The 13910-nt window shown below is 50.3% G+C and overlaps 1 protein-coding gene across 7 annotated transcripts in view; it reads left to right on the forward strand.

Annotated features, from left to right (window-relative positions):
* MBP (myelin basic protein) overlaps window positions 1–13910 on the forward strand; it is a 155277-nt gene that overhangs the window by 119935 nt on the left and 21432 nt on the right. For 4 of the 7 annotated variants that reach the window (XR_004029605.1, XR_004029606.1, XM_030810249.1 and 1 more), the window contains exon 5: window positions 5130–5207. The exons of the other annotated variants lie outside the window; for them this stretch is intronic. Coding sequence is in view for 2 of the 4 variants with exons in the window: in XM_030810249.1 (XP_030666109.1) it covers window positions 5130–5207 (78 nt within the window). In the remaining 2 variants the exon portion in view is untranslated. The remainder of the gene's footprint in view (window positions 1–5129; window positions 5208–13910) is intronic. 7 annotated transcript variants of the gene reach the window in all.

Consider the following 13910-nt stretch of genomic DNA (forward strand, 5'->3'; position numbering starts at 1 on the left):
ACTTTATCTCAAAAGGACATTGAAACACATAGTGTTTTTCTTCCTTTATGGTAAGATTACAGCCTTTATTGTCTTAAATCTCTTATACTCTTCAATATTTTCAAAGAAAACATTCTAGTCTCAGAAATAGTCCATCTCTTTGCAAAACAGGGCTGCCCAATTATCAAGGACCCAGAAAAATCAAAACACTTTCAAAAATTTAAAAAATAAAAATAATTTTCACATAATTGCTTTAGGAATTTTGAAGTATCAATTCTTTTCACTATGGAGTGTTGAATATAGAAGACTTTTTAATGAACATGCTTGCCCTTTGATGCCAAAGGTACAAAAAATACTAACATTTGCACGTGTGATCATAGAGCAGCTGTGAGGCCTCCCTGGGGAAAGCACACGGGGGGGTGTGTATTGTTCCACTGAACTATTTTATCACAAAGTGTTGTAAACCTGGGAGATGAAAGCTTAACTCTCTACACCCAGCTACAAACCCACAATGGCCCTAAAAATCTGGGGTATTCATTGGTGTGGGCTGCCGTGGAGGAATTTTTGGTTTTGTTTTTATTTTTATTTGTTGCTCTGTTGACAAATCAGGAGAGCCCCCGTTTTTATATGCTAGGAAGGTCCTTGGGATAGGCCGAAGAGGTGTGCAAACAGGAGCGCTGGAAGGCCCAGGCCCTGTCTCTCAGGACCACGGCGGCCTGCCCTGCACACAGTTCTTCTGCTTCCCATCTAGAACAAGGTTTTCCTGGCAGATTCCTGCCAGACTCTGAATGGAGCCCCCCACGACCCTATAAAAGGGGCTGTTTGTCCCCCTCCCACCCTCCTGTGCTCTTCCTCCCTCCCCTTGAGGGCACATGGCCGCTGGTACCACATGTTGGCGCGGCCGCCCCCAAGCCCCGGAATGCCCTAACAACACCCACGCTTGTGTTGCTGGGAGCTGACATTCAAGGAAAGTGCATTAAAAATTCCTTGAGAAGGCATATTCTTTTGAGAGCCGTAAATGAAAAGTGCATTCACGGAGAACATGCTCCTTTGTTGTGAGAGGAAAGAAAGGAGTGTTGTTGCCTTTAAGGGGCAGGTTTCCCAGCTCCCCAGAATGTCAGGGTCACATGAGGAATGGGTGGGCACTTAGCGCCAAGACTGGCGTGTGCTTGGCCCGGCAGCTCCTCTCCAAGTGACCTCTCCAGCATCACTCTGTGCCAGTGCTCATATCTGAGGCCACTCGAGTGTCACGGGGCAGAGCCTGGAAACATTAGCTTTGGAAACCGTTCCTTCCCTTTTATGTGGAGGAAGTAAGGTTTCACAAAACACCTAAGCTGGACACGGTGATGTGCCGCTTGGACGGTTCCCAAAGCAGGAAGCAGCCAGGACATCCCAGTCCCCCACTTCTCCATGCCATGTACTTTTAGGGAGGTTTTGAAAGCTAGCTTCTTACTGATGATTTTGTCTATTTTTCTGTTTTACATGAAAACCTTCATTTATAACCTGCTCTTCTCAGCATTCTTCTATTCAGCATTCAGTGTGACTTCTATGCCTCTAATTGTGACTGTATGGAGGAAAACTGTTTGCATTCAGTGCTGTGGGGTATAATCAGTCCTGTAAATTAATCAGAATGTTCTGTTGCCTGATTTTTTTCCCATTGTGCTTTAATTTCATTAAACATATTTTAGTTCTACAGTAACCTAATTCCTCATTGTTAACATGAGATCCTAATTCTGTAGCTGTGTTCTGTAATCCCACGGGGCATGTACCATTTGGAGACACACGAAGGATACAGTAGACAGCACGGAGGGTAGCAACACACAGGGGTGTCCTCCCTCCCCAGAGTGCAGTGTGCACACAGAACCAGATTCCATCGCATTCATCGTGAGCTTGCGTGGTAACTGATCCGGCCACTCAGTGCCTCCATTGGATGAGAGATTCGGCCACAGATTCTTCTAGAGAAAATCCAAATATGGAGAGTGCGTTTGTTTCTGCACCCAAACACATACGTTTTGAGATTTCTTATAGGCATTCTTCTCCAAGTCTCATTACTCTGATCAGTTACTGATCGGAGGCCACCCTGGCTCAGTCACCAGCTGGTCACTGTGTCCTTCTGTGGTCTCAGGAGCTGCCGTTGTCGCTGTTGTATGAATAGACAGTAGTTAATGAGACTGGATGTGTCTGTACTGGCAGTGATTTTGCAACTTCATCTGTATAAGCGATGCGTTTGTAAATAATGGTAATGTATTTGATGGTAATTGCCTGTGGTGGTTGTATCATGATTTAATTTTATTATGAGCTTTTTGCTTTATAGATTTTTCTGCCTTTTTATGCATCCATTAAACAGTTTAACAGACCAAGGACAGTGTACTAACTGCATGTGAACTTTTTTAAGTTGTCGTTTTTGGTTGCCCCACCCCCACCCCCTACGTCAGTGTACCGTGTTGCCGGCATTTTTGTGGCCTGGTGACACAGCTGGCAGGTAAGTGTGAGCACCCAAGCTCCTATGCTTCTGTGCGGGAAGCTCACAGTTGCTCACTCATCTGCTTTTACTACACAGAGACGTCTTACTCTCTTCTCTCCCCTCACAGTTCGGTGTTCTGGTCTTTCTATGATGACTATTCTGATTCTGCCTGAAGTTTCTTGTGTTTCTCTCAAAGCATCATCCTGCAAATGTTAGGGAGGGTGGACGCTGAGCAGACCCCACTGGCCGGTGCTGTCACGGACACAGCCTGCTCCACCAGCATTTCCTGAATGAACATGCACATGGGTGCCAGTGCCCACAGGGACTTCCGGGAGCTCACACACAAGGGGGGTCACGGGAACCTCGAGACACTGAAATGAGGGGATGGTGCTGGCTCTCTGAAGGATGATCATGAGTGTATGAGATGAAGGTGAAACTTGGGGTCTTTGAGAAATTAGAAACAAGAGTAGTAAAGATAAGTGATTGGCTTGGATGTGGTCCTGCCTTTCATGTCCCATCAGACCCTCGTCTTAACTCATCTCCTCCTTTTAAGCTCATTTGCATTTTAAAGCATTCATTTCTCTCATTGTTGATTTTCCTTTGATAAAAAGTCTGGACATTTGATAACAGGCAATTCTGATCGGTGAATTAGGAGCTTGGCTTTACATCTGAGGGAATAGATCATCCTTAGAAAAAAACACACAATAGCACTCGTGAAAATCACTTAGATATTGATTCAAATTTAAGAACTGTGGACATTTCCTATCAAACCCTGATTCAGCGTTTTTAAAAGTTTTTTCCTTTATGGCTATCGGCACACTCTTAATGCTCTGAAATCATCCTACTTCATAAAAAAGTAGTAAAAAAGAAGAAACAGCTAAAGAACACTGAACTCTTTTGAGGGAACCCCATAAAAATGGGCTTAGCGCACACAATTTCTCCTAAGAGGCTATTCTTGCCTTTCGTCTTCTCTGGCCCTTGCATTTGTCCCCCCTCTTGCTGGCTCTGGGAGTGGCAGGCAGCTGGGGTTACAGGTTGCATTTCCTGAAAACCATCAATGGGACGCCTTATGGCTACCCCAGCCACCTGCCTTCCCCATGGATAGACGGGGAGTCAGTAGAGGGGCTTCACACCAGCCCACCAGAGCCACGAGAACACGTCTCACAGTGATGATCTTCTTTGTGAAGAGGAGCCATTGTAGGAGATGGAGGGAAAATAAATGAAAAGTTCTTCACTTGTTGGCCCTGTACATAGCGTACACTTGCTCACGCTCATGGACGCCAGCTGATGGGAGTCACTGCTTATGAGGACAGCCAAGTCTCATCAACACAGCAACTCCCGCAGGCTTGTCCACGGAGACATCCTCTAAAGTGAATACTCAATTTACTTACCTTTAATGTCATGAATTAAAGTCACCAGAAATTCCTGCTAATATAGAAATAGCCTGTCTCATGCAGGGAGAATCCATTAGGAGACGTACAGCTAAGCACACACTCACCACAGATTTGCCTCTGAAAACCCTGGTGTGTTCACTTTCCATAATACTTCTAGAATGCGCCCACATTCTTCAGTGTCGGAACTACTCTATTCTCACGCATACGCAGCTGCTAACCTGGTTAAAAGAATCCATTTCATCTGCAGCCAATACATCTCCTGAAACCTATTACACTGATTTCATCTCTTGACCACTATAAGTCTCTTTCCTCTTTCTCTTCTCTCTCTGTCTTCATTTTGCTGTAGCTGATAGTCAAGAAATAGACATTTCTTGCAGGGCACTTACCTTGGTCCTATAATAATGGTCTTTCAACTGCAGCCCTCAAAGTTCATTGATATAGCAGATACTCTCGTGTAACTGACAAAGAGAATACATTAAGTTAGGAGCTAATGCTACTTAGGAAGATTTGTAACCGCAGAGCTCAGGTGAGTGGGTAGCGCCTGCTCCTGCTGAGAAGATTAACTTCCTACTAATGTTGAATTCCTAACCTTCACCAGTACCAAGGAAGAATGTCAGCAAGAAAATCCACTTTCAGTAATTGGCTAAAGTGACTTTGAACACTATTGCTCCTAAAAATTACTTCCTTATGCTCTGCAGAAAATCTGAAAAGGTCCATCCTCGGTTCACTGAACCTTCACAGAGCAGGAAGAGTTTCAACTTGTAAATCCAATGCAGAAGCTAACACACCTGCTATAAAAGAAAAAATACAACTCTACAAGTGAAGTGGAATGTAAAATTTATCCATTCCATGGTAGACGTCAAAAAACCCTTTTAGTGCACTTTGCTCCAGGCTAGGAAAGGCCTTCTGCACTGGAGCCTAGAAATCTTTCACAGCTGGTGCCTGCTGCCATATTAAGAGGCCTGGTCCCATTGTTTGATACAGGGCCTCAGAATAGATTTTGGAGGAGAGAATTCTTCCCTAAACTTTCCTTTTGCTCTTGATTTCCTGAGTCCTTCAGGGCGCATGCCTGCCCTCTGACCTCCCATCACCTCTTGCTGGTCTGTCCATCATCCATCATCTGCACACGCCTTCTTCGCTCACTGTCGTCCTTCATCCTCCATCCCCTGCTCACTCCTCCTCACTCTGGGTTCTTGCCAAGCCAGCTCTAGAGGAGATTTGCTGGAGGACTTTGGGGCACTGCCGGCGGCGCCCACCCGGACTCACGCAGCCCACTCTGTGTCCCCCGGCAGGTACCCTGGCTAAAGCCGGGCCGGAGCCCTCTGCCCTCTCATGCCCGCAGCCAGCCTGGGCTGTGCAACATGTACAAGGTAAGACGCCGGCGGGTCCCCACCCATCGGGGCCGGGGGTGACCTGCCTTTGCCTGAGCTCTCAGCCACTGTCCCTCAGGGCAGGCAGTGTCACTGCCAGGGGCATCTGTGAGGCAGTGAAAGCAGGGAGGCAGGCCTCCCCTGGGGAAAAGCAGCTGCAGGAAGAGACAAATGCCCAAGAGAGGCATGGAGGACCTGGCTTTGAATCCTTGGAGGGAATCCTCCGCACAGGGCATGGCTGTCAGCTCAGGATGATGGGCAGCCTTGGTGACAGGGTCTGCCTCACTTTGCCGAGGCCTGAAGCGCGTGCAGGGGCCCGGGAGTGGCTCTGGTATTGAGGGCTGGCCTGGACCATGGCCACGTGCATACCTGTGCCTGAGTTTGCTTTGGAAACTAGTGCCTAGCAGACATTTAGCACTCACTAAACATGGGTTGAATTGAGCTCTAAACGATGAGTGTCCTTGGGACGTCTGGTCTCTCTGGGCTCTGTCCTCACCTGAGCTCGGCTGAGCTCTAAATAGGAAGTGGGCTATCGCTGTGGCTTGTCCTCATCTCCTTGTGTGGCTGCCACGGCTTCTCAAAGCACATAGGTGCCAGGAGCACTCACAAAGAAGAGGACAGCCAGAAGGGGAAGGGGACAAGCCCAGAGCTGGCACTGACGTCACCGCGAGCAGGGCTGCCGTTTGCACACTAGGAGCGGTCACCACAAACCTGCGTCCACCAGGCCCCTTCAAGGCCCAAGCCACGACCGTCTGCACCTTGGCACCTGGCTTTTTAAGCATGGGAATATGCAAAAGTTTGCGAACATCTGCTCAAGTACTTAAATAGTGCGAACATTTCACAGCTGTGCTCAATGGAGCACCAAGTTGGAGGGAGAGCTGGGGTACCGCTCTTCAGAGGCCTGCAAGGTGGGACCATTTACACTCAGCAAGGAGCACAGCAGCACGGGGGACAGGATGCCTGCGGATGCCAAAACTCCAAGCCCCTGAAGGGGAAGCGTCCGCCTGGTGTGGCTGCATGTCAGACGTCATGCCAGGGCCTGGCTGTCCAGGGCTGCACCGCCGCGGGCCAGGAGTGGGTTCATGAGGAATAGGATGTGCCTGCTGGCCCCGGGATGGCCAGTCCAGGGCAGTGGCTGAAAGTGCAGCAGAGGAAGCCAGGGCTTGGGGGCAGAAGGGCCCTGGGGGAGCTGGGGCCAGACAAGGGCCAGGTGAGAGCCCCACGGTGGTCGTGGAACTTGGAGTGACTGGCAGCGGCGGCTGGGGAGAAGGATTTCTTGCTGAAGCCACAGGGGAGGAGGCAACCATGCACGCTGAGGGGGTCTCGGTGGTTTGGACGCCCATCCTAAGAGTCTGTGTTTGACTTGAATCGGGTCCTAGTTGTGAAGCCGCACTTGATTTTCGAGGGCTCTCGGTGATGGACACCACCACCACTCCCCCAGGTAGTTCTGAGGGTCCCCTGTCCTTCTGGGAGGCCTCTGCTCTGGTGTGCACTGGGGCTGCGGCCACCTGGGCTTCACTGAGACCAAGATGGGGCTGCAAGCACCAGCCCCTGCCTGGGAGGCACCGACCCCGCTGGCTCCGCCCTGGAGAGCAGTGCTGGTGAGGAGGATTTTAACTGTGTGGAGGAAGATCTGATATGCGGGAGGGTTGAGCTAACGGTGGTACTGCACCCAGTGTGTGACACGTTGGCAGGTAGCGGCTTGCCCCCTACCCCGTTCCCTGCTCCACGAGAGGCACGCTGTCCTCCGTGGACCCTGGCCACAGAGAGATGGAGCCTCTGCCAGGAACCCCGTGTCGCCAAGCAGAGTGGAGAGGGTGAGAGCCCCAGGCTTGGGTGTCCAGATCATAGTAAGAAACTCAACACAAGGCTTCATTCCTCTTCTAAAAAAAATTATTTATCAGGGAAAAGCAGCCCTTCTGTTCTCCACAGTTTCATCCGAGACAGGTTTTGCATGTACCTTTAAAATCCTGTCCAAAGATAAGTAAATCCTCTGCACAATGCTTTGTCCACGTGGCTGCCCGGGGCTCACACTCCAGTGCACACATGGGAAGGTTGTTAAAAGTCCTGCAGGCTTCCAGGACTCAGCTCCTTGCGCTCAGCACTTGTGCACTTGTGGACACCCCATTCTGGTCCAGATAGGAAAAGCAGTAGGGGTGTGTGTGTGTGTGTGGTATTTACACATCTATGGAATGAAGGGAAAATGAAGATAAGCGTAAGGTGAAACGAAAGGCTGGGCAGGCTGTGTGGGCTCCCAGCATTGCTCCCAATGGACAGAGAACCCTCCCAGGGCTGCGTGCTAGAGGCCTCAACTTCTCCCTCCAGCCCCCTGAGCAGTCGCCGGCGATGCCTGGCTCACAGAGCCCATCTCTGCAGGAGGTGCACACAGAGGGGGCAGGCAGGCTGGTCTGAGAGCCCCCAGGGGTGCCCCTGCCCGAAGACAGTGGCAATCCCATGCCATTTGTATATTGAGTGGAAGAATAAGCGAGGGGCTTCCCTCTCTGTCCCTGAGAAGGAGCTTTTGAGTTTGAATGTCTTCTTCCGGTACTTTGGGATGCTTTATTATTGCAGGAAAGTGGCTGTGAGGGCACCAGCCACGGAGGAAGGAATTGCAAGGCCAGAGGCACTAAATGGTTTTAAACTACAGAGGGATTTTAAAATGCAGGGATTCCGTGACAAAGGACCCTTGAAGTCAGCTCCCAACGGAGACAGAGCAGCTGGGTGGAAGGCTCAGGCTGAGCAGGGCCAGGAACCAGCAGAGTCGGAACCGAGAACTCCCCCAGCGCCCACGGCGCTCACACCCTAAGCTGAGCAGAGGGTCTCCGCCTGAGTCCACCTCACCCTGTGTCCTCTCCCTCCCTGTCTCTCTGTCTGTCTACTTCCCCCTCTCTCGCTCCCTCTTCGTGTCTCTCTCTTCCTCTTCCCTCTCCCTCTCTGTGCAAACACACTCTGTGCAAACACCCCAGCTATGAAATAGGCAACAAGGCAAAGAACAGCCTGGCTCCCGTGCTGCGGTGCCCCCTCCGGAACGGGACCCTGCTCCGAGCTCCCTGACGCCCAGAGACACCGGTGCTCTCGGGGCTGACAGGGCTCTTTTCTTTGAGGAATGGAAGGCGGGCAGTGGGAGCACAATAGGGGAATAGTGCGACATCCGAGAACTCAAAAGCAAGCTGGGGAAGCAAGGATTCAGAGGGGAGAGGAGCAACACACACGATGGGGAATGGCCGCGTGGGAAGTAGACCCACTGTTCTCTGCAGTTCCTCTGTCTGCACAGCCCCTGCCTGCCCGCCTGCCTGTCCATCCGGTGCTGCAGTTCCCTGGAACCGGTGCTGGGCCTGCGCTGGAGGCTGGAGTGAGGGTGCCTGTGGTGCAGCTGGAAAGGTGGCCCTGGGCAGGGTGGCTCCCCTCGGCCCCACCAACGGTGCCAGCTCCTCCAAGCTCCAGGCTTGGCCTGGGGCCCAGGACACTGACCTGAGCAGGAAGGGGCTGCTCTGGGCTTCCAGCTCTGCTCTGGGCTTCCAGCAGCCACTATCTCCAAGTCCTCGGATGTCCTTTCTGCCTTGTTCTCACAGACCCTTGTGCTCCCGGCCTGCCTTGGAGGACACTGTCCACCCCTCAGCCTTGGCACCCATGGAAAGGGTCTTTCTGGAAAGACCTGCCCTGCCTCTGAATCCACCATCACCCAGCACATTGGCGTTTAGGAGGCAAAGCATTTTGTGCCATGGGAAAGCACAGGAGTAAGAACCAAAAATGCTTGGCTCAGGTCTCATGGCCCTGCGTCATAGCCATGGACCTGGGGCAGGTGTCTGTCTTCTCTGAGCTTCCTTCCCTCTCCTGTAAAACAGCAACGGTGGCAAAAGTGTCACCTGTCCTGCAGATGCCATGGAATGTTGTGCTGATCAAGCAAGAAAAGCAATGCAAATGCCCCACAGGAGCCTCGTCCTCTGAAAACATTGGTGTCATCGTAACCCTGCCCCAGTGCCACTCCACACTCGTGCTATTCTGGAAGAGGCCTGGTGACCCTCGGAGCTGCTGGGGAGGGCAGCGCTGGCTCTAAAAAGCCCTGGTGGCCATGGCCCCTCTGCCCCTCAAGGCTATAGTTTCTGTGCTGGGGCCTTAGTTTCCGAAACTGTAAAATGAAAATCAGAGTGGTGAACCTCACATCAATCCCTGCTCCCACCATTCTTAGAAGGAAATGGCAATCAAGCCTCAAAAGCTCCGTGGTGGGGGCAGCCGCACTAGAACTTCACTCTCTGGCCATCAGCTCCAAGTCATCTGCGTTTGGGAAACAGACGTCTCTCTAAGCCTCCCCTGTGGGAGAGGAGTCCCTCTTGCCATGAGGAAGAGGAATTGTTTCTGTGGGTCTCTCAGGACAAGGAACAGAGACCCTGCTTCCCGGAGCTGTGGTCATCAAGGGTGTGCTTCTGCATGGAGACGCCGTGGCAACATGGTACCCGGGGGCGGGCTGCCATCAAGGTGCCAACCAGAGAGGCCATGGCACAGCCACCCGGCGGAAAGCACACAACCATTTTAAGGACTTCCTCGCCAATCTGACAGCAGCTTTCACCTCTGACAGGTGCCGTTTGTCCACCTCCGTTGCTTCTCCCTCTTCAGCACTCTCACCAGGATGAGGAAGCTGGAACCCAGCGTCAAAACTCTTCCCCTTTGAGGTTAAACCTAGATCAGAAAAATGCAGCCACTGAAAGGGTTTACTTAATGGCAGAAGCACAGGCTGCCAACCTTTGACTTGTATCCTTCTGTGCCCAGAGCCCTGATGTGGGTCCCACAGGGTTTTGTGCCAAGAGGTCTCTGATGCCGACCCCCGTATCACCAGTGGACAGAGGCAAAGACCCCCAAAGGAGGCCACGGGAACTTCACTTCCCCATGAAACATGGGAGAGAAAACACGACCAGATATGCCCCGACCACATCTACAAAAGCAGTGTCTGAATCTCTGCATCCAGCCTCACAGTTGGCTAAGAGGAGAAACGCTGATCCTTCCTGTCGTGGGGCAAAGCAACAACCTCCCGAGTAGGGCACCAGGAGGGAAACCACACACAAGCCACCGGTGCCAGCGGCCGCCACCCTGCAGCGCTCTCATTCCCAGTATCTGCAAGGAGCTGCATCGTCTGCAGGGAGCTGAGGTAACAGCCTCAGGTTACCTGAAATCTGCATCAGAACGAAAGGCTTGTCTGTGGATTTTTTCAGACATAGAGAAAAGCCCGGTATTCTGGATGGTGCACAGCTTTCTGTAAAGAAAGTAAATGCCCGCGACTTTCATTAACTCGTGCGAGCCAATGATTCAGGAATAAACATAATTTTCAACCCGGCAAAGGGCAAAAACACAGGAAAAACTGCATCTGTCATTCAGACAGAAAAGAATTCTCTCCAGACTGCAAAATGTAAAATGCCCTGACCTTGCTTAAAAAAAAAAAGTCTAACATACTCTCCTGAGGCACGGTAGGAGCTGTTTGACCAGAAATGGAATAATAGCTTCCTTGGGGGGGTGGGGGGGAAAGCACATATATATGTGCTTTTTTTCAGAGGAAGCTATTATTTAACTAGTATTGTAACTAGTATTTAACTAATATTGCAAAGAGAACCACAGTGTTCTGTGATTTCTCGGGATTGCCATAGCATTGTGAAGTCAGGGGGATGGGGAGTAAGAAAAGGGGAGACACCACGGCCCGTCATTCACAGTCGGATGTGTCGCCTCATCTCCAGCCTTGCAGGCTTTGATACACGTGTTCTGTCCAATAATACTGATTTCATCGGTGCCTGTTTTAGCTGCTGGGCCAGTTTCCATGGGAAACAGATGCCATGACCCTAAGCTTCAGATAATTCGCAGGGGGTCTGCTGTTTACCATTCCCACCGGTTTTTAGGTAGAAAATACGCGTGCATTGAAACAGAAGTTCCCTGGAGAGAAAAGAAAATGCTGCCTAGGTGACTGTCTCCTTTGAGCATCTTTAAGGAGGATCATTTAAGCACTTAAACAAGGTTTCTGGGGGTGTAAAGGATCTTTGTGAGCCACGAAAGAAGTGTGATGCAGGGGAAAATGGCAGAAAAGGTGCATCTATTTCATCTAGAGCTACATTTTACGATTCGTAATTCAAAAAGTATACCGAAGAATCATATTATCACTTTCACAAGAAAAAAATTATATCAGATATTCCTCTGTGTTCTTTCTTATCATGGCAGCTCAGAAAAACAGTGATACCACTCTCTTCTGTGGTTCTAAACAGGCCACACAGATTCATCCCTGAGCTCTCTGTCTCTGAGTTTTTTCAGATTAACTTCTGAGCTCTCTGGTATCTGCATTTCCTGAGAGTGCCAGAAGAATCAAACATTACCCTGGGAGGAAAAAAGAGTAAAAAGCAAATTCATTCGCCCTTCACTCTCAGGGCCACTTGTGCAACCACCGAAATGAACAGCCTAGGTCCCAAATGCCACTTTGTGGGTGCGTGCAAAAATCCGCCACGTGCAACCTGGAAACTACAGGAATAAGGACCAGGAGACATGTTGGTTGGTTGGTTTTCAGTCACACAGACAAAATCGGATGGTCCAGACGATGCAATCTGTCCGTCCTGAGGCATCACTTTCCACTGAAAGGAGGAACTGATGGGCCCTTTGTTTCAATTATATAGAAATGCATCTTTTAAAATGACAGAGAAAATTGAAAAATCTCATCTCATTAACTACACTCCCATTTATTATATCCATCAGTGTTTACTAGAAAATTCGTTCCCAATTATTTTGGTAAACAGCAGCAATTGAAGCTTCCCTCATTCCCTAGACACTAACTGGTATATGTCATTGTCTACAGATACTAGTTTATTTTTCTCGTCTATGAGCACGTTGTTAGTTCTAGCCAATAGCTTCATAACTTACTATTAGGTAAGTCTACAGATTTTTGTAATAAAAAAATACAATTTAAAAATCCATTCTTCTCCCTTCCCTTTTCCCTTTCTCCTATGACTAGCCAGTGAATTTCCCCACAGGCCGCTGAGTTTCAGGTGGGTAACGCAAGCCTCTCATCCTACGTTCACTCCACAAGAGTCTAACTTGGTGTGGAGTCTAAAGATCAAGCCCTAGACAGCTAGCAGACTCGGCAAGCAGCTCCCTGAACCTCTTTGCATCTCAGTACTCAAATCTGTAAAACGAGTGGTGACGTGGAAGCAGTGCTGAGTGATATTTTTGGTTTACGATCACACCTCGTGTTTTAAAACCAAGACTCCTCGCTTTCTCTATTCTGGTTTTGCACTGAATCCTTTTGGGGACACAGGGAAAAAATGTACATTCCTAGAACTTGGACCACTTACTTGATTGAGACAATGCCTATAAGGAAATCCCTACCGCGTTTAGCCACTGGACGGTAGACGCTGCTCTCTGGGCTATATTGAGATGCATTAACAAAGACACATTTTTCTAACGTGTCATTCTGCGATGACATCACGGACCACACGACAAAGGGAAGACCAGGCGCTTGCTAAGTCTCCACAGCCAAGTGCTGACGGATGCATCTCTGCAGCCAAGGCCCTAATGGGAGGCCCAGGTGGAGAAAGCCAGGTGCATGGGACCCTGCTATGGTTGCCTCCATGAGAACGCACCATTCCAGGTTTACGAGAGGGCAGAGGTCTCCAGGCGGCAACTCCACATGCTCCATCCCATCAGGTGGGAAAATGGGGCAGATGTTATCAACACTCAGTTATTTGACCCACTTCCCAAAAACTGGCACATAATCAATAAAAATGGGGAAACAAAATGTACTGTTAATACGTGTGATCTGAAAGGAGGCAGATCATCTCTAATGACAGTCAGAAGATGTTCCAACACATGGCTGTGTCAGTAAGAACACTAGTGTGAGGGGAGGGTGTAGGTGAGCAGGAACTCTTTCTTATGGGCATTTTGTTGTTGTTGTTGAGATGAAGTCTCTCTTTGTCACCCAGGCTGGAGTGCAGTGGCTCGATCTCAGCTCACTGCAACCTCCACCTCCCAGGTTCAGGCGATTCTCCTGCCTCAGCCTCCCAAGTAGCTGGGATTACAGGTGTCCGCCACCACGCCCAGCTAATTCTCGTATTTTAGTAGAGAGGGGGTTTTGCCATGTTGGCCAGGCAGGTCTCAAACTCCTGACCTCAGGTGATCCACCCACCTTGGCCTCCCAAAGTTCTGGGATTACAGGTGTGAGCCACCGCACCTGACCTCTTACAGGCATTTTCTTAAGTAAGTCATCCAAGTTCTAGGAATGCACACTTCTCCTTGTGTCTCCAAAAGGATTCCATGTGAAATAGGAGTAGAGACCTCTAATACCTCGCCTATCTGTTAAAACTGCAGAGTGGGTCCCCTCGCAGGCTCATTAGCTGCCATGGGCTGCTGTGGAGCCGCTGGAGGCTGTCAGGCTACGCTGGGCCCATCTTCTGGGCAGGTGTATCTACACCCATGTATCTAGTGATTTACTCTCCTCCGGAAGAGAAACGCGGGCACACCGCAGCCTGGGATGGCAGGGGAGGAACCCCCAAGCCCCACGGGGCTCAGCATGGTCCCACCTGGAGGTTCAGCTGAGCTTCAGGGTCTGGGACAGTGAGCGGGGACCCCGTGAGCTGGGACCCCGTGAGTGGGGACCGGGTGGGCGGGGACCCAGACAGGCTCAGAGCCGTAAACTCACGAGTTCTTCACCTATTGACCTTATGATCCTTGATTCAGGGA

The sequence above is a fragment of the Nomascus leucogenys genome, chromosome 4 (assembly GCF_006542625.1).
Source record: "Nomascus leucogenys isolate Asia chromosome 4, Asia_NLE_v1, whole genome shotgun sequence".
Lineage (NCBI taxonomy): Eukaryota > Metazoa > Chordata > Mammalia > Primates > Hylobatidae > Nomascus > Nomascus leucogenys.